The sequence below is a fragment of the Camelus ferus genome, chromosome 10 (genome assembly GCF_009834535.1).
Source record: "Camelus ferus isolate YT-003-E chromosome 10, BCGSAC_Cfer_1.0, whole genome shotgun sequence".
Classification (NCBI taxonomy): Eukaryota; Metazoa; Chordata; class Mammalia; order Artiodactyla; family Camelidae; genus Camelus; species Camelus ferus.
This window is the reverse complement of record NC_045705.1, coordinates 30,417,474-30,438,351: the sequence shown is the minus strand read 5'-3', so window position 1 is coordinate 30,438,351 and position 20,878 is coordinate 30,417,474. Positions and strand designations below refer to the sequence as shown.

Sequence of the window (20,878 nt, the reverse complement as noted above, 5' to 3'; positions counted from 1 at the left end):
GAGGGGGACAGGGGATAGCTCAAGTGGTAGAGCATATGCTTAGCATGCATGGGGTCCTGAGTTCAATCCCCAGTACCTCCTCTAAAAATAAATAAATAAACCTAAAAAAAAAAAAGGGCATCTTGAAAGTTCTGACGCTTAAGACTTTGTCCAAACCCATTAAGGAACTGCTTATACATATTCTTGGTCCCATTTCTTAGAAAAACAAATTGCCCAAGTCTGATAACTGCTGAGAGAGTAGAAATTCCAGGAGGTGACAACCCTGCCACTGTGCTATTTCAGGGGCCAGAGGGGGAAGTGGGATGTAGCAGAGGAACTTTCACCACCCCAGGCAGTAGTGAGAATAAAAGTGGCAGTGATTTACAGAAAGCTGACCAGGTACCAGGCATTTTGCTAAGTACACTACCCTAGTGACCTCACTGAATCCTCAAAACCTTATTTGGCAAGTCATGTCATTACATACATCGTATACACCAGGTAACAGCCTCGGGGGGTCAAGTGACTTAGCCATGGTTATCCCTTTTAAGGTTGGAGCTGGACTGTGAACCCAGGCAGTCTGGCACTAAGGTCCTTACTCTGAACCACAACCCACAGTATTCTCAAAGTATGAGCCTTCGGGGGACATAAATCTGATATTTTAATAACCTGAGGAAGGATGTAGGGACTGAGGAAGTTTGAGGTAAATAGAAAGATGTTACTATTCCCCCCTCACTAGCCTCCCTTCCTCCTGCCTCATCTCTGGTTCTCGGACAAGCTCTTCGCAGCCCTCACAGCAGAGCGGCTACCAGCATGGGCTTCAGTGTCTCCCATATTTCAGGTCAGACTTTGACCCTTCTTAGCCATGTGACCTTGGAGAAGGTACTCCTCCAAATCTCAGTTTACTACCTTTTGTAAGGATTAAATGAAATAATCCATTAAAGCCCCAAGCCTGGAACATTTTAAATGCTAATAAATTCAAGCTGCCGTCTTTCCTCTCAGCTGGCCCTGTTTGTCCAGTAAGGCCCATGACCAGCACTGGGAGCACTGAGGCGCTTTGACAGAGTCACTTTTATTGAGAACAATAGTTTTAGGAACAAACCACAAAAATAATTCACTGGATAGGCTTCTGTGATTTTGTAGTGAGGAGCCTAGAAAGTGGGTGGCCCTCTAACTTCCAAACCGATCAATGACCTTCTGTATCCACTTCTTCAGGCGGAACACATGTGTGTAGAAGCCATATTTTCCATCCCTGTCACAGCCTTCACCCCATGAGACGATGCCCATTTGATACCAGCGGTTGTTAAAGGGGCTCTGAGGAAGAAACATGGGGTTTCCAACAGTCAAGTCCAAGGCAGTATCAGTATTATCCTGTCAAGCAGTTGTTTCTGAAAACTCAGGTCCCTCCTCACCCACCGTAGAAGGATCTGCCCACCAACTCCTGGCCTTTGGAGAAGCCTACCTTCATGACAAAGGGTCCCCCACTGTCGCCTTCACAAGCATCCCCTCGTTTCCCTTCATCAGGCTTGTAACCTTGAGAGAGAATAGCAGTACTCAGGGTAGAGCTCATACTCCAGCCACTTTCCCCTTCAAGAGATACCGCTGGCAAGTGTCCACTTGACTCCTTCCAGTCTCCCTTGAGTCTTCCCATTTCCTCACCCCACACACCCAATCCTTTAGCAACTCTTGTCAGCTCTGTCTGCAACATGTATGCCAGACCCAAGCACTCCCCACTGCTTCTGCACCTGGTCCCGCCACATACACTTCTTCCCTGGACCGCTAGTCTCCCCAGTTCTACTTTTTCCTTGCCGCCTACAATCCATTCTCCAGCCAACAGGCAGAATGACTTAAAAACACATTAGGCTTACAGGTAGCAGAGAATAATGGCAGTTGCCTTTATCCAAATATCCCCACGTACCCTCTACAAACAATGCAGAACAACATGAAGAGCAAGAACAAAAGCTACACAAAAAACACACTTTCAACACAACTAGGATAGAGAGAACACCCAAACTTCAAACCACTTTAATATACTTAACTGTACATCTAATATCAAAACATACCGTGGAGATGAGGATGGTAAGATGTCCACTAGAGCAAAGAAGTAGATACTTACAAATTAGGAATCTTGTAAATAACCCCAAATGTACAAAATGGATACCATACAAATATAGGAAACCAAAAAAAGAAGAATAAAAATACCTCAGCTAACCAAAATTCTCTCCCAAAACACAACCATGAAACAGAAGAAAACAGTAACTGAATTAAATACCCTCAAGCAAATTTTTGGTATGTGAAAAAGAACGAATCAGAAATTCAAAACTTAAAAATAAATGGATAAAACGATGGGAAGAAATTAAAAGCAGAGAGTGGTTAAAATGGAACTAGGCTAAAGAAATGAGTCCCTCAAGAAGAAAAAGAAAGCAAAGGAATAGAACTAGTATGTCTAACACGGTCTAAGAAAACTTCACAGAAATAAAAGATTGAAGGTACATATTGAAAAGATCCCCTAGGTAACTGGCAAAACTGATCTGAAACACTCAACTCTGAGATGTATTCTAAAGAATTGTTAGATTCCAAAGATGAATTAAAAACCTTCAAGGCCACCAAGCAAAAAGATCAACTACCTTACAAAGAGGGAAAGAATTACACTGGCATTCAAAAACAACATGCACTGTTATTTAAAAACAACATACAAAGCAAGCAATGATAAAGCTCTATTTTCAAAAAATTCAAGGCAGGAAAATGTAAACCATGGATTTTATATCCCACCAAGCTGATCTTCAGGTGTCAAGACTACAGAAAATTCTATACTCATAGCCCTTTTTTAAGAATCTACTAGTGGACAAACTTCATCCAACCAAGAGGTGAATGCTTCAGCAAAGGGATGGATTAACTGTCCTGAAACTGTTCTGTCTGAAATGACAGAATTCTGTTCTTTTTTTATGGCTGAGTAGTAGAAAAAATGCAACTCAAAGTATGAGAAGAGAAGAGAAAGAGGAAAGTAAACTCACTGACGGTAACTCTCACTGACTGGCTATACAATTAAAAGAATGTAAGAAGCTAAGGGCACTTCAAAAAGGCGTAATACCAAAGATAATCAGTAGAACAAAAATGCAAGCCTTCTTAAATATATGAAATTATTTTAAAAGCAAAGATCACACATGGAAAAAACACAGTAAATGAAACATATATACATAATATTTACAAAATCATATGAGATACTGATTCTACCAATCATGTCAATAAGTACAAATGGGCTTAACGTGCCTTTTAAAAAACAAAAATATATTTAATTTGATTCACAAAACAAGACCCAACTATGCTATATATAAGACAAAACAGAGTGATTCATACAGGCTAAAATTAAAGGGATGGACAAAAGTTTATCTGGCAAATGGAAATAAAAAGAGAGCAGAGATGGTGAAGCTGAAATTTAAAATAATTTAAAGAAAGACACTTTTAAGGCTAAAAGCCACAATTCACAATGAACAATTGTTATGAATATCTACACCAAATAACACAATAACTGCCTTTATACAGTAAAAGACTATAAGGGATGCAAGGAGACGGATACAAATACATTAATAATAGAATTTGACACACCAAACTCAGTACAAGACAGATCAAGTGAACCAAAAATAAGTAAGAATATAAATGACCTAAATAACAAGTGATAAGATACATTTACAGATACATACATATACTAAGCTTTACCCGTGGATAAAAGAGAGCACACTCCCACACCTCACACACACGTGCATTCGTGGAAATTGATCAAACAGCTCTCAAAAAAAACAGCTCCATAAACTAGAAATATCACAAACCATATTCTGGATCATAATGCAGCAAAACTGAAAAATCAAAATACAAAGGGTCCTCCCATCTGGAAATTTAAAAACCACTTATTAAACAACTCTTGAGTGAAAGGGAAATACACAATGAAATTACAGAATTAAAAAAAAATGATAATTCAAACACACTAAATAGTGTTTTCTGTGAACAGAGGAAAATGCGTAGCCCTACTCAGCAAAAATTAAAGATCAAAAATAAATTAACCACTAAAGAATATAATTAATTAATTAACTCACCAAATTGTCAGCTCAAAAAGCTTTTAGAAAGAGAACAGCAAAATGAACCATGAGAAAGCATAAGGGAAAAAAATTTAAGATAAAAGCAGAACATTAATTAATGAGGAACAGAATAGAAAAATAATAAGCCTAATTAGTAAGTCAAATTCTTAGGTACTTTTGCTTGTTTTTTGCAACCACTAGCTAATTTACTCAAGAAAAATAAGGAAGAAAACACAAATAGATAAAATAAGGTGCCAAAGAGAAAAAAAAAATCATAAGAGAAGACATTGCAACACGAGATACAATGTAAACGTGAACAAATGGGAAGACATTTCTTGTCCTTGGATAGAATAGCTTAAAATCCAAAAGATGTCAGTTCTCCCTAATTTAGTTTATAAATTTAACATAATCCCAATAAAAATATCACCAGCTTTTTTTATACAGCTAGACAAGTTGATACCAAATTCATATGGAAAAACAAACGTGCAAGAACTGCCAGGAAAACACTGGAAAAGAAAAACTACAAAAGACAAGCCCTACCAGACAGGAAAACACTCTAGAGCCTCTGTAATTAAAACAAGACAGCATTTTAACAGAATAGACCACAGACCAGAAGAATCAGGTGTCCAGAAACAGACTTAAGCACACATAGATACCTAGTATGTGATCAAAGTGACATCTCAAATCACTGGGGCAAAGACAGAATTTTTATTAAATGGTGTAGAGGCAGTTTACTAGCCATTTGGAAAAAGATAAATTAGATCCATACCTTGCATCATACACAAGAATAAACAAATGACTTGGAGATCTAAGTGTTGAAAAATGAAACCAAGTACTACGAGAAAACACAAGTGAATTTCTCTATGACATGGGTACAAGGAAAGTTCTTTTAACTCTGATTCAGAATCTAGGTGCACTAAAACAAAAGAATTAATAAATCTGGCTCCATAAAAAATTTTTTATTCAATGGCAAAAAATTATAAAGGAAAAAAATAACAAACTGGGAGAAAATATTTGCAAAGGATATCACAAACAAAAGCCTAATATCACTAATATATGAAGAACTCAAAAAATGACGGGAAAGGGACAAAACTATATGCAAAAAAATATGAAGGCTTTCACAAAAAATTATATAAAAATAGTCATTAAACATATAAAAAGATGTTCAGTTACAAAATACTGGAAATCTAAATGCCCATACACAGGAAATGGCTGAATAGACTATCATACATCCACATAATATGACTATAAAATTGTTTTTAATAAGGAAAAGCTCTCTAACCAAAAAGGAATGAAAGTCCAAGATACATTAAGTGAAAAAAACAAAGTACAAAAGAGTATCTATACTGTGTTACTCTGTCTGTGAAAAGGGAGAAGTAAGAAAATATACATGTGTCTGCTTCTCTGTACAAAAAGAAACACTGAAAGAATAAACTACCAACTACTGAGGCTGGTGACCTGCAGGGCTGGCTGGAAGTGGGGGGGAAAGGAAGGCTGTGGGACCAGGACAGGAGGGAAAGGGAAGTGTCATTCTCTGAGTGTACCTGTTTTAAAGAGTTTGATTTTTGGACCATGTTAATACAGGCATACCTTGGATATACGTGGGTTCTGTTCCAGACCACCACAATAAAGCGAGTCATATGACTTTCTTGGTTTCCTGGCATATAAAAGTTATGTCTACAGCATACTGTAGTCTATTAGGGGTACAACAGCATTATGTGAAAAAATACATACATACTTTAATTCAAAAATACTTTGTTGCATACAAACTACTATGTATAAAATAAATAATCTACAAGGATATACTGTACAACATGGGGACTATAGCCAATATTTCATAATAACTAAATGGAACATAAGCTTTAAAACTATGATTATGTTGTACACCTAAACCTTATATTGTACAGCAACTATACCTTAATAAAAAAATACTCTGTTGCTGAAAAATGCTAACCATCATTTGAACCTTCAGCAAGTCATAACTTTTTTGCTGGTGGTAGGTTTTGCCTCCATGTTGATGGCTGCTGACTGATCAGGGTGGTGGTTGCTGAAGGTTGAGGTGGCTGTAGCAACTTCTTAAAATAACAATGAAGCTTGCCACATGGATTGAAATTGGTCTTTTTTTCATTACCGATTTCTCTGTGGCATGCAATGTTATTTGACAGCATTTTACCCACAGTAGAGCTTCTTTCAAAATAGAAGTCAGTCCTCTCAAACTCTACCGCTGCTTTACCAACTAAGTTTATGTAATACCTTAAATCCGTTGTCATTTTAACAATCTTCACATCTGTCATTTTAACAATCTTCACAGCATCTTTATCAGCAGTGGATTCCATCTCAAGAAACCACTTTCTTTGCTCATCCACAAGAAGCAACTCCTTATGCATTAGAGTTTTATCATGAGGTTGCAGCAAGTCAGTCACATCTCAGGGCTCCACTCCTAATTCTAGTTCTGCTATTTCCACCACATCTGCAATTACGTCCTCCATGGAAGCCTTGAGCCCCTCAAAGTCATCCATGGAGATTGGAATCAACTTTTTCCAAAGTCCTGTTCACGCTGATATTTGGACCTCTTCCCATGAATCACGAATGTTCTTAATGGCATCTAGAATGGTGGATCCTTTCCAGAAGGTTTTCAATTGACTTTGCCCAGATCCATTAGAGGAATCACTATCTATGGTAGCTACAGCCTTATGAAATGTATTTCTTAAATAATAAGACTTGAAAATTGAGGTGGGGAGGGTATAGCTCAAGTGGTAGAGCACATGCTTAGCATACACAAGGTCCTGGGTTCAATCCCCAGCACCTCCTCTAAAAAAATAAGTAAACCTAATTACCTACCCCCTAAAAATAAATAAATAAATAACAATAAAGCAAAAAAGAAAAAAATTTAATTAATATTATTTTTTAAAAAAAGACTTAAAAATTGAAATTACTTCTTGACCCAAGGTCTGTAGAATGGATGCTGTGTTAGTAGGCATGAAAAAAACATTAACCTTTATGTCTCCATCAGAGTTCTTGGGTGACGAGGTGCATTGTCAATGAGAATTAATATTTTGAAAGAAATCTTTTTTTTCTGAGCAGTAGGTCTCAACAGTGGGCTTAAAATATTCAGTCAACTGTGTTGTAAACAGATGTGCTCTCATCCAGGCTTTGTTGTTCCATTTATAGAGCACAAGGAGAGCAGATTTAGCATAATTTTAAAGGGCCCTTGGACTTCCAGAATGGGAAATGAACACTGGCTTCAATTTCAAGTCACTAACTGTATTAGGCCCTAACAAGCGAACCGGTCTGTCCTTTGAAGCTTTGAATCCAGGCATTGACTTCTCTCCAAATGTGAAAGTCCTAGATGGCATCTTCTTCCAATATAAGACTGTTTTGTCTACACTGAAAATCAGTGGTTTAGTATAGTCATTTTCATGGTTTATCCGAACTACATCTTCTGGATAACTTGCTGCTTCACCTGGCACTGTCATGTTATGGAGACAGCTTCTTTCCCTAAACCTCATGAATCAGCCTCTGCTAGCCTCAAACTTTTGGCTTGAGGGACTGTTGTGGTTGATTTGATCCTCTATCCAGACCACTAAAACTTTCTTCATATCAACAATAAGGCTGTTTTGCTCTTATCATTCATGTGTTCACTGGAGGAACACTTTTAATTTCCTTCAAGAACTTTCCACTCACAGCTTGGCTAACTGTTTGGCACAAGAGGCCCAGCTTTTGGCCTATCAGCTTTTGACATGCCTTCCTCACTAAGCTTAATCATTTCTAGCTTTTGACTTAAAATGAGAGACATGCGATTCTTCTTTCACTTGAACACTTAGAGGCCATTGGAGGGGTATTAATTGGCCTAATTTCCACATTGTTGTGTCTCAGGGAATAGGAAGGCCCAAGGAAAGGGAGAGAGATGGGAGAACGAAGGGTTTGGTGGAGCAGTCAGAACACACAAAGCATTTATTAAGTTTGCTATCTTATATGGGCACAGTTCACGATGCCCCAGAACAATTACAATAGTAACATCAAAGATCACTGATCACATAGCACAGGGAAATATACACAAAATGTTATGATAACTCACAGAGAAAAAAATGTGACAATGAGTGTGTATATGTCCATGAATGACTGAAAAATTGTGCTGAACACTGGAATTTGACATAACATTGTAAAATGATTATAAATCAATAAAAAATGTTAAAAAAAAAAGATCACTGATCACAGACCACCATAATAAATATAATAATAATGAAAAACATGACATATTGTAAGAATGACCAAAACGTGACTCAGAGACATGAAGTGAACAAAAGCTGTTGGAAAAATGGTCCTGATTAACATTGGATTGCCACAAACCTTCAATTTGTAAAAAAAAAAAAAATGCAGTATCTGGGAAGGGCAATAAAGCAAAGCAAAAACCTAAGTGTTCATCAATAGATGAATGAATACAGAAGATATGACATGTACATACAATGAAATATTACTCAGCCATTAAAAAGAATGAAATTCTGCCATTTGCAACAACATGGATGGACATGGAGGATATTATACTTAGTGAAATAAGTCAGACAGAAGAGGGAGGGTGTAGCTCAGTGGTAGAGTGAGTGCTTAGCATGCATGAGATCCTGGGTTCAATTCCTAGTACCTCCATTTAAAAATAAATATATAAATAAACAAGCCTAATTACTCCCCCAATACCATTAAAAAAAAAAGTCAGACAGAGAAAGACAAACACTGTTTTATCACTTATATGTGGACTCTAAAAAATAAAACACGAATGACTATAATAAGAAACAAACTCACAGATACAGAGAACAGTGGGGAGAGGGAAGGAAGAGAAGCAAAGCAGAGGTGGGAATTAAGAGATACAAACTATTATGTATAAAATAAATAAGCAACAGGATATATTATATGGCACAGGAAAACACAGTCATTACTGTGTAATAACTTTAAATGGAGTATAATCTATAAAAATATTGAATCACTTTGTTATATACCTGAAACTAATATAATATTGTAAATCAACTGTAGTTCAATAAATAAAAAATATATAAATAAAGTGAAGCACAATAAAACAAGGTATGCCTATACTCCAAAAATAAATAAAACCACCAAGATAGGAGGGAGGGTAGTCAAAACTGAACACAATCAAAAACAAATGAGCCTAACTGTATTTTAAATAACACAGAGAAGGGAGAAACAAATGAGCCTAACTGTATTTTAAGTAACCCAAGTTACTTTTAGACACAGTATTGCTAATATCTTCAGGTTAAAAACAAGAACAACTGTGAAGAAATGCTGAACTCTAGTTTGTAGGATTTTTTTCACAGCTATGGATGAGTGATTCTGAAACTATATTTAGTATTAATCAAATAAGTAAATATATTACAGATAACGGGAGTCAGACTTCTCACTGGCAACAGAGAGAGTTACAATTGTGGAAAGGAAGAAGCTAAAATTAATCCTGTTGCATTGCAATGGGAGGTTTCAGTATCAACTCACGGTTTTAGACAGATAAATAGAAAGAAAAACAGATATAGATGTTGGTATATGCATAATACACATATTTTCTAGTTATGTCTGCTGAGAGGGCCTAGGAGCAATGACACCCCAGTAACAACGTGCACACCTAGCACCCAGATCTTGGTTTCTAACTACCATCCTCCACTAGAAGGAAACTAGAATGAACCTAGAACATCTTGCTATGCTGAAAGTAAGAAAGTACTCAGAGATTGACAGGACATCTCCAAAAGTCACACCTCCAAAATCACAGAAGCTGGGACTCCCACTGGCCAAACCTGGGATAATTTAAATATTAAAATAATGATAGTAACAAATTATAACACAGAATAAAATAAGGACCCATGACTAATAAATGTAGAAGGAATGACAGAATTAGAAAATCACCATTTGGCAGCCACCATAGTTAGGAGAATAGTTTGATGAGAAACAGTATAGAAAGTATCAAACTTTCTCCTCACAAGATATTTGTCTCAAAGAGAAAAGCAGAACTTTACAGTGAGAAACCTGGCAGTTGCACACACCACCTTAACTAAGAAATCAGAGTTAATCTCACCAGTTATGGAACAAAGAAATCATGTGCCTGAAAAGGACACATCACTTAGCCTGAATCTGATCATTAGGAAACCTTAGACAAACCCAAACTGAGGCCAGTCTACAGAATAACTGGCCTACACTTGTCAAATACATCAAAGTCATGAAAGACAAAGACTGACAACTAATTACAAAGTGTGATCCTTGACTGGATCTGAATGGGAAAAACACTTTTCTTTCTTTTGCTAAAAAAGACATCAGTAATTAGACAACTGGAAAACATGTGAATAAAGTCTACAAATTAGCTAAAGGTATTTTATCATTATTAATTTTTTAATATTAATTTCTTAATTTAATAAATGTATTGTGGTTATGGCAGAGACCATCCTTTTTTTTGGAAATATTTAAGCATATGGGTTAAAAGGCAACATATGTACAATTTATTCATAAACTGTGTATGAAAGGGGGGACAGAATCTGGATGATAGTATAAAGGAATTCTTTGTATTTTTGCAACTTTTCTGTGAGTCTGAAATTACACTAAAGTTCTACAAATAATTTTAACTAAGTTAGGCCATTTATTCAGCTGTCCCAAACTCTCCAATAACATCCTATCTCAACAAAAGCCAAAGTCCTTCAAGGCCCTAAAGGAAGTACCCATCCTCTGCCTGCCCACCTCCCTCCCCTCATCCAATGCTGCCCTTCCTGTATTTACTGCACTCCAGCCACACAGGCCTCCCTGCTGTTCCTCAGACATGCCAAGCATGTGTCCACCTCAAGGTCTTTGCACCTGCTTTCCCCACAGTCTGGAGTGGCCCCTGGACTGGCTCACTCCTCCATGTCTTCTAGTCTCTGCTCAAACATCACTTCTCAGGGAGGCCTTGTCCAGCATTCTCCAAACACTCTATTTAGATCTCCCCCGCTCCCACCTCTCTCTCCCTTACTCTGCTTCATTTTTCTCCCAACAGGGATTGCTATTCTAGATGTTTATTGATACTCCCTCCTTCTAGGAAGGAAGCTCTCTGAAGACACAGGCATTGTCTGTTCGAGTCCCTGGAATAGTGCCTGGACCATCGTGGGCACTCAGTAAATACTTGCTGAATGACTGAACGAACGAATGACTTTTCCTCCACCCGTGGCCTCTTGCTGGCATCTGGTTCACGTATACAGACAACTAGTGACTGGCACCACACCTAACACTTTAGACACACGATCTCGCTTAACCTTCACACAGCCTAATGGGATAGAGGCTTTCATCTCCTTTTTTACAGAGGAAGCAGCAGCCTCAACAAGCTGAAGCAACTTTGCCCAAAGTCACATGACTTGTAAGTGACTGGAGCCAGGACTTGAACCCAGGCCTGTGCTCTTAACAGGTCTCAATCCCGCGAACCCGAGGCCCTGCTGTTCCCACCTGCCCAGCCACGCCCAGGGGACTTGCCGGCACAGAACATGTTGTCAGTGATGCGGATCCGGGTGGAGGCCTTGCAGACCGGCCGCTCCACGATGGGCAGGTTCACCACCTGCAGGACGCCGGGCTGCACCTCACCAATGCTGGTTGTCCACATCTCCCTCAGGTTGCCCCAACCCGTCACCCGCCCTTTGTATCCAGCGTGGAGCAACCTTTAGGGAGGGGAGAAGGACTGAGTGAGAACCAACCTGTCTAGGAGCTTCCAGGCCCCAACACTATCCCTTAGAGGCCTGAATGTAAAACACCAAGGCAAGAACTCTGGGGTTTACTCTAAGACACTGAGGCCTGGAAAAGGGAAGGAACTCCGGCAAGGCTGCAGAGTGTCAGAGTCAGGCCCAGAATCCAGCCCAGACCCCCTCAGCCACCAGCCCCCCAGCCACACCCCCTGGTGGCTCCCCCGAACCCCGGCTGCCCCCCTCCCCACCGCCCCCCTTGGCCACCCCACTTGGTTGCTGTCTCCTTGTCAGGCAGGCACACAGGGTGGATGTAGTCGTTGAAGGTGATGGGCTTCCTGAGCTTCAGCAGGGCGATGTCCCGGTCCAGGTTGTCCCTCCAGTTGTATCTGGGGTGGATGTAGATCTTTTCCAGCATGGAGATCTTCTCAATGTTTCGCTCATACCTGTGCAGACCCCGGCAGAGAAAAGGAGAAGCTGTAGGCCGCCCAACAAGGGGCAGCCAGTTCTCTGAGAAAGGAAACTGCCAGTGCTCAGGATCTGGGAGTCGGGGTACCCAGCGGTCCCCCAGTGAGGGGAGAGGGCTGGCTCCTGCCTTGGCAGCTTCCTCCCAGCCTGAAGTTGCACAGGGCTTTGGGATCAAACAGCCCAGGCAGGTAGGGGCAGGGACACAGGCTGTAGGCCTTGATGCAAACAGCCTCAATTCAGAGATCACAGATGGGCCATGTCCTGGTGCCCGGAAAGATGCTAGAGGCAGGCTAGGGTTTTGCTCTCTACAAAAAAATTTAGTTTCTCTGTCGCCAGATCCAAGGCTCAGTCAGGGTGTAGCCAAACAGACTTTACAGGAGAGACTGCTAGGTTTTCTACTGTGGGAGACGTACAGACATATCTCACATGCCCTAGAGCCACCAGAGCCCCTCAGTCACACTGGAGGACTCAGACCTCTTCCAGATGCCCACGGGCCCCCACTTCTGTACCTGGTGCGGGAGTGCTTGCCAATGCGCACCAGAAGGTCATTCTCAGTGAAGTTCTTGTCCCAAGGTGGGTACAGGAGACAGTGGGCAGCGGTGAGGACCCAGCGGTCACTGATGAGGCTGGCCCCACACAGCAGTTCCTGGGGACTCTTCCGGAAAATCATCACCTGCCTGGGAGAAGAAGCAGGAAGCATTAGGAGGTGGGGTGGCTGCCCCTCCACAGGCCCGACAAGCAGAAAACTCCAGGTTTAGGAACTGAACAAAGCTACCTGCTGGGCCCAGACCCCAGCTTGACCTGGCCGCCCTTGGGGACCAGGGCATCCATGTCACACAGAGGGACTCCCTCTAACTTTCTGCACACACCACCCCCCTCAGATCAAGCTTCTTTCAGGCCAGAGTTCACACAGCTTGGCACAGCTCTGGAGTCAGAAGAACTGGACTGAAGTCCTGCTGTGGGACCCATTCATCGGCAGCACCGCTAAGGCGAGTCACTTAAGCGCTCTGAGCCTTAGCTTCCCCTACTGCACCGTTGAAGTAACAAGCCCAATCTCAAAAGGCGGCTGTGAGGATTCGATGAGATGTCGGTGCTGGGCTAACATTATCTGTGGCGCGGATGGAGACGTCTCCCAGGGCGGAGGGCTGGGGGTTGCTGGGGGCGGCTGGGGGCGGCTGGGGGCAGGCAGCACGCACCAGGGCGCCAGGCCAATCTCGGCGTCCCAACCCTCCACGATGCGCCCCTCGATGTAGGACTCCAAAAGCTCCATTTCCGTTTTGTCCTGCACCCCCTTCTTCTCGAACAGAGGCCGCAGTCCACAGTCTGCAGAGCAAGCGGGACTGTGAGGAGCCCAGCATAGCTCCCCGCCCCCGCAGCCCCGCAGCCCCGCAGCCCCGCGCCCCTCCGCCCGCCGCCTCACCTGCCTCCCCGGCGCCAAAGGTCTTCTCATTGAAGAAGGCCTGGAACTCCTCCGCGGTGGTGCGTCCCTCGATGGCCGCATCCGGGTCCTCGTCCAGCCCTTCTCCCACCTCCTCTTCCACCGGCTCCTCTGCAGGAACCCAGACACCAGTTGAGGTGGGCTAGGGTGGGGCAGGGGCCGGCCATTCCTTACCCAAACCCCCAGCCGGCCACGGAGGCCATTTGGTATAGAAGTTAAGAGCACCTGGGTTACTAGGGAACCAAACCTTCCGGCCTCATTTTACTCAGCTGTAAGACAGGGCTAGGATGACCCCCCACCTGGTTAGCCAGGCTGTCATGAACGCACTCGCTGCATACGTGGTAGCCTTACATCAGGGAAGGCCCTGTTCTTGTTATTCCCTCCAGGTTGTGTCCTCTGTCTCAGACCCCCTGCCCTGCCCTCTCACCGCAGTAGTCCAGGTCGCAGTACTCAAAGTCGCCAGGTCCTCCGGCCACGTAGCACCACGCGCCTTCTTCGTCCCCGTCTGGGTTGCGGCAGAAGTTCTCCACCAGCGGCACCTCCGGTTTGAAGTACTGGTCCTTGCTCAGGGCCTTGGCCTGGCTGCTGGCCCAGGCCAGGCAGGGGGACCCTTGTGCGGTCACCGCCAGCCGCCCCTGGTACTGCCGGCCGCGGTCAGCAACGCACATTTCCGATGGAGGTGACAGATTCACTGTGGAGCCTCTGGAGCGTGGGGTCAGCTCCACAGTGACTCGCCCCTGGCCTGGTGGGTGAGGAGGCAAGGGAGCAGAGTGGGTGGGCCCACACGTGCTGCCAGGCAGACAGGATGTGAATCCTGCCTTGCTGTCTTTATAATCTCTCCTAGCCTGTCTGCTTGCCTGTTAAGAGACTACTAATGCGTTTTTGCAGGATTGTTGAGAGATGTAAACAAAATACACAGCATAAGTGTATGGTGCATAATAAGCCAGAGATAGTAACCAGGTTTCACCTACTGGGCTATCTGTAATCCATTGGTAGGGACTGCCTGGAGTTTCTTAGGGAGTCTGTTTTCACAAGGGCACAGCAAGAAAGAGAGCTGGGATCCACTGAGAATGTCAACACGGGCAGTAGGTCAGTTTCAGCATGGCTGTAACATTGATAAGTGTTAAGGAGCAAGGGCTTGGTAAATGGTAGCTGGTTTTGTTTCTACAATTGGCAAGTTAGCTTTAAGATCAGCCCAGGGTCCAGCATCAGGTCCTACAGGGAGGCATGAAAGACACCCATGTTTGGTAGATTGAATTACTGGCCCTAATTGTTTAACCTTGCCTAGTGTCACATCCTCTGCCCTGTGACTTTACAGGCAGAGGTGTACTTCTCCACCTCTTGGCCTTGGCCTTGATCATGTGACTCACTCTGGCCAACCGGACGTGGGTGGAACTGACAGTGCTAGTTCTGAGCCTGGGCCTGAAGACACATCCTGTGTTTCTGCTCACTGTTTGGTACTTCTGCCATCCTCAGGGAAGAGCTTCCCCCAGGGCACTACCGCCTTTTAGGCTCCCCCACAGTGAGTACCTGTGGAGCAGACCTGGACCCACCCATACAATGAGCCAAGCTCAGCTGGACCCATTGTTTGAAGCAGGGCCACCGGGCCGAGCCCAGCCTTTATCAGTGGACCCTACAGACACATGAGCAAGTGCAGCTGAGATCAGCAGAGCCTCCACAGCTGATCCTCAGATGCCTAAGAAGTAAATGCTCATTGGTGTATGTCTCTGAGCTTTTGTGATTGTGATTTTGTGCTTTTTGTGGTTTTTGCAGCCTTATCGTGGCCATAGCTAGCTGACACATCATGAGAAATAATAATGACAGAATCACACAGGGCTGGACTGTATGAGGCTTGCTATGTGGTGCTCAGAAAAGGGCTCATGGACCGAAATGGTTAGAAAGGGCTTCCTGGGGGGAAGAATGCCTTGAGCAGGAAGTAAAGCATATTTAGACTGAGCCACAGCCTGGATCATAAGGAAGTAAAGGCTGTGGAAAGAGAAGAGGAGGCTGGAAGCTAACTCTCTGGTCTCATGACTTCACTAGCCAACAAGCCCAAATATGTTGTAAATAACTAACCCCAACTTGAAGGGAGCCAGGATCTTGGTTCCTGTCCCTGGCTGCCAGCCCCATGAAGACCCAAGGGCCTTGGCCACAGACCGCCCAATCGTGCCAGCTCACCGCACACCGGGATGCTGCACTCCTCCCTTCGCACAGTGGGGGCCGTAGTGTAGCACCAGGGCCCAGTAATGCTGCCATCTGGGTTGCGGCAAAAATTCTCCTGCAGGTCAGCCCCAGGGTGGGTGGTGGAGTTGATTCTGGAACAGGACATTGCTCAGCAAGAGGCCTCACCCCCACCCCCAGGGTCTCCTCGCCCCTTATTCTCAGCTGGCCGGCAGACAGGCCTGCCCATCACTCACTCTGGCTTATGTGGGTAGCGACTCCTCCACAGCTGGCACTCAATGCCTGACCGGGTGAAGCTCACATTCCCTCGGTAGTTCATGCCCACACCTTCAGCACAGTTACCTGCAGAGACCCCAGTCCAGGTTTCTTATCCTGAGGATATGTCTCCCATCTCTCCTAGCGAAGCTCTGTCTGTTCGTCCCCTCCAAGCTGCCTCTGGTCCACGACCCTTAACCTGTATACACTCAGCACCTCCTCTGCACATGGTAGTTTACAACTGCCATTTAACAGTAGTCACCAAATAGTCACTGAGTACCCGCTGTGTAACACCCATGTGACAGGCATCATGCCAGGAACTAAGGACATGGCAATGAATCAGACAGTCACAGTCAAGGTAGGTCCCTGCCCTTATGGAGCTTATATTCAGTGGCCAGCAGAATGAAAAAGTGAACAAGGTCCTTCCAACGTGGCCTTGGTCTACCTGTTCTGTTAGCTCCTCATGACTTAAGGCCTTTGCACGTGCTATTTCTTTTGCCTTGGAATGCTCTCCTGTTTGTTCAGGAAAAACTCTTGTTCTTCTAGGGAGCTGTCCCTGATTCTGCCAGCAAACTAAATGCTCCCTCTCTTGGCATTCTCTTGGCATCTGGAACAGAACTTTTGCAGCAATTACTTTGATATTTTGTACTTTTGTTTCCCTTTGAGAGTGTGTGCTCCTTGATTCTCTTAAAATCCCCAGCACTCCACATAGTGCTTGGTACATAGGGATTTAGTGAAATGTCTATTGAATAAGTTATTTATGGCCACTGATTAAAGATTTCCATGTCAGGGGGCCTACTGTCACAGTAAAGGTGTATTCAGAATGCTGTGGAGGAGGGGAGATGCCACTTGAATGCTCAGCAAGATGGTGGTATTCGCACTAGTCCTTGAAGGATAGGGAGGCTTTCAGCAAGCAGGGATGGTTACACCAGGGGAAGATGACAATGTAAGCAAGGGCCAGGAAGTAGAAACACCTTGGCATTTTTAGGGAAGCACTTGCTGTCACCGTAGCTGGGGGTCTGGGTTCAGGGTTGGTGCAATGGGAGATAAGGCTAGAAGGGAAGGTTAAAGCTCACAGCGAAAAAAAATGTGACAATGAATATATATATGTTCATGTATGGCTGAAAAATTGTGATCTACACTGGAATTTGACACAGCATTGTAAAATGACTGTAATTCAATAAAAAGAATATTAAAAAAAAAAAAAAAGAAGGGAAGGTTAAGGCCAAAATCTGTCAAGTTCACCAGGCTAAGAAGTAAGAAGCCTGTGACTTACTCTGGGGGCAATGGGGAGCCACTCACGGTTTTGGAGAATGAATGTGACATCACGAGAGCTCTGCCTGGGGGATATGGGGCAGACTGACTGGCATGGACAGGGACTTGGATGACAATGAGGCCTTAAACATGAATTCATTATCCATTCATTCATTCATGTTCCTCCAACATTAATCATCTTACTAATGCCCAGGCACAGAGCCAGGTGCAAAGACACATCCTTGACGGGAGGAGCAAAATGGCAATGTCAGATGCTAGAGGCCACCACCGCCAGACCACAGCTCCTAACCTGCCTCTACTCTCCTCTTCTCCCAGGCTGTCCCCTCATATCCTGTCCCCCAGACCCCACATGAGTTCCTCACCTTCCAGACATTCAATGAGCTTTTCTCGAGGTTTCCTCACCGACTCACAAGCTGGAAAAGACCCAGAAACATGACTGAAATTGCGGCAGGGATAGGACAGGCTCCAGCAAAGGGTGGGTGGGACAACATTCAGAAACAGAAAGATGGGCAGACAGATGGATGAAAGGAAGGAAGGAGGGAAAGAGGAGTGGGTGGAGGGATGGATGATTGGATGAACCAGAAGATTCTCTAGGGTGGAACATCCTCTAACTGAGGTCCCCAGGATTCCTTGCCTGGAGCAAACCCTCCCCAGAGCTCACCTGTGTACTTGGCCCAGAACAAATCCTGAAAAACAAGGGCTGAGAGTGAGACTGTGAAAGGATCCTATTTTGTTTGTTTGTTTGTTTGTTTGTTTTTCTTTTAGTAAACTTCATGTCTTCTCCTCACACTCTCCTCTTTCCCTTATCCCAGTCATGCAGGGGGCAGGTTCTGGGGAGGTGTGTGGCAGAGTTTCTTACTTTTGTTTCCAAAAGCCGAAGCACACTGAGGAGAAAAGAATTTGCGGAGGGGAGCACCCCACACCACCCCCTCCCTGGCTCTGGGCCAGGACTGAAAGGGATTCTCCCGGTGGGGCAGACGGGAGAAGAGGGGCCCAGGCAGAGCCCCGGGGAAGGGGAGGGCTGCCCAGGGCTCCTGGAACACTGAGGTCTAGACCCAGGGCTCTGGGCCACACCAGAGACCCACCTCCCAAGAAGTAGCACAGAAGTAGCAGCAAAGCTGAAGCTGAGAGGCCAGGCGGCCAGAGCCCGGGGCTCCCAAGATCCCGACATAGACAGAAGACTGAGGAGGCTCCCCGATGTCCTGGAGCCTCAGGGGACCCTATGACCTTGACACAGCCCAGGGGTCAGAACCTCCTGGTGAAACGGGGCCCAGAGATGAAGTTAAGTTCTCAACAAAGAGCTGTGATGCTCCTCGCTCCCCTCCTTTGTGTTCCTGCAGTTGGGCCCACTTGGAGGGATCCCCGGCCCTCCCTCACCAGGGCCTCACCGTGGCGCTGGGAGACTCCAGGGCCTCGAAGGCCTCCTCGCGGCTGCACTGCTCCTCCACGCACTCTCGCTCCAGGTTGCCCGCCCGCAGCTCCTCCAGGAAGCCTCTGTTGGCACGACGGACCCGCTGGAGCAGCGACAGTGCTTGCTGGGGGGCCAGGAACACTGCAGTAGGAGGGGCGTGGGACAGGGGCCTCAGGGATCCAGGCTGTCTTGGCCACCAAGGGGGCTGGAAGCAAGCCTGGCCTGCCTGCTGGCTTCCTAAAGAGTGGGTCCAGGATGGTGGCAGGACCCGTGAGGCTGCTAACGACAGCCCACTAGCTCCCCCCTTTTCATAGGCCACCCCAGCGCACTCCCCATGGGAGTTGCAAGAGAGAAGCAGTCACTGCCCATCCAGCCCTGAGCACCTGGCTCTTTCCCTAAACTGGACATAATAAGCTGAGACCCACCTAGGGGCTGGCCCTGTGTTCTCTGTTGAGCCAGGAGACCCCAGCCCAGATCCCAGTCTGCCAGTCTGTCCCAGCTTCCAGGACCCCCTTACCATGCTGGCTATGCACAAGGCTCAACAGGGCAGCCAGGGCCAGGCAGCCAGGTAGCCACAGGCCTCGGACGTGCGCCATAGTGTGTCGGCTCCCAGCACTCTGAGGGCTAGTCCTGATCCCTCTGGGTTAATGTTGAACCAACATGAAGAAATCAGCCAGGAGGCAGAGGTCAGCGGGTCAGGGCCGTGGGGACAAGTGGCTAGATGGTCCGCCCCCGCCATCTGGGATGGCAGGTCCTCCTGGGGCCAGGGATGGATGGTCTGCGAGGAAGTCACAAAGACCAGCGGAAACACCATCATCCAGCCCTTCCCTTCCTGAAACACCGGCCAACTTGGGCCAGCAGAGTCACAAGATCTTCCTGAGACGCCTTCCAATCCTAACACACAGTGATAGCTGCTTTGAGCTCCATGTGCCTCAGTTTCCTCATCTGTACAATGGGAAGAGTACTTTTTTGTGAGGACTAAAGGAGATTGTGAATATATATTAAGAGCTTAATAATCAGTAGCTATATAAACCTAAACCAGTGGGGAGGTTTGTGTAATCACCACATTACAGACATGAGAAAATGGAGGCAAGAGTGTGGCCAGATGAGAGTGCCACCCTGTCCCAAGACACACTGGGCAGGGACAGCCAACATTTGCCCCAGCCTCTCAGCCACAGATAGAGGGGCCTACTTCCCTCTTTTTCCCATCTGGGAACCATGGGGTGTGTTTGTGTGTGGTTGTTGCCTGGAGGAGGAGCCAGGTCCAGGGCCTCTATGGCCTCTGGTCTGCTTTCTCTCACTGACCAGGACCTGCGGCCAGCCTGGGAACAGGGGCAGCTCAAATCCCCAGGTCTCCATGGCAGGGCCCTCCCTCTCCCCCTGCCCGTCTACCCAGATCCAGGCCTGGAGTGGCTGATGGCCCCAGGCTACCCCTTGCCCAGCCCTGCTCCTGTCCCTCCCCCACTTCCTGTTTGCAGTATGAAAGGTAAATATTGGTCCTGGGTCTAATTAGGACAGAGGGCCAAAGAGCAGGAACACAGGGAACACAGGTTCTTTGCTTGCTGTCCTCTGGGCCTGGTCGTTCAGGGTCTGGACTGCAGTCATGTACAGTCTGGGAAGATCACAGGGAGGGGCCTGGTGCAGAGCAGAGAAGAGAGAGGGATAGCAGAGAACTGGGGACCGGGACTCCCACAAATCGACTTAATTCCTGGGTGGCTCAGCTCCTGTATTTATATACATTAATATTATGTATCTATATATTCATTCCTATGTTTCACTATATATTTTAGTTGAGGTTTAGCTTATATACAGTAATGTTGAAACAACTCCTAAGTGGTTTTTTGGTCGGGGGCAGGTAATTAGGTTTATTTATGTATTTAATGGAGGTACTAGGGATTGATCCCAGGACCTTGTGCATGCTAGGCATGTGCTTTACCACTGAGCTATACCCTCCCCCCTCAAAAACTCCTAAGAGTTTAACTCAGATTTTTATGTATACACCCATATAACCAACCACCTGTTCAAGAGAGAGAACATTTCCACTCCCTAGCAGACTCCTTCGAGTCGTCCCTGAGATAACCACTAGTTTAACCACCATCACCATAGGTCAGTT

General features: G+C 45.2%; 1 protein-coding gene across 1 annotated transcript; it reads right to left on the bottom strand.

Moving 5' to 3' along the window:
• Window positions 1-1,028: 1,028 nt before the first annotated feature.
• On the bottom strand, window positions 1,029-19,548 carry F2 (coagulation factor II, thrombin). The gene is made up of 14 exons (XM_032488559.1): window positions 19,283-19,548; window positions 18,743-18,906; window positions 18,016-18,040; window positions 17,717-17,767; window positions 16,061-16,166; window positions 15,822-15,958; window positions 14,071-14,385; window positions 13,626-13,754; window positions 13,402-13,528; window positions 12,715-12,882; window positions 12,010-12,183; window positions 11,535-11,716; window positions 1,439-1,509; window positions 1,029-1,290 (listed from the first exon to the last, which is right to left on the bottom strand). The coding sequence occupies exons 1-14, from the start codon at window positions 19,359-19,361 to the stop codon at window positions 1,147-1,149; spliced, it is 1,872 nt and encodes a 623-aa protein (XP_032344450.1). The 5' UTR covers window positions 19,362-19,548; the 3' UTR covers window positions 1,029-1,146.
• Between the last annotated feature and the right edge of the window lie 1,330 nt (window positions 19,549-20,878).

Bases quoted from the DNA above. Each gene is read 5' to 3' on its own strand.
- F2 (XM_032488559.1), bottom strand. From the start codon at position 19,361: ATGGCGCACGTCCGAGGCCTGTGGCTACCTGGCTGCCTGGCCCTGGCT. The intron at 1,510-11,534 runs GCAAGTCCCCTG...TTCTCTCTCAAG, and splicing joins TGACAACATGTTCTGTGCCG to GTTACAAGCCTGATGAAGGG. The intron at 1,291-1,438 runs GTAGGCTTCTCC...TTTCTTCCTCAG, and splicing joins GGGGACCCTTTGTCATGAAG to AGCCCCTTTAACAACCGCTG.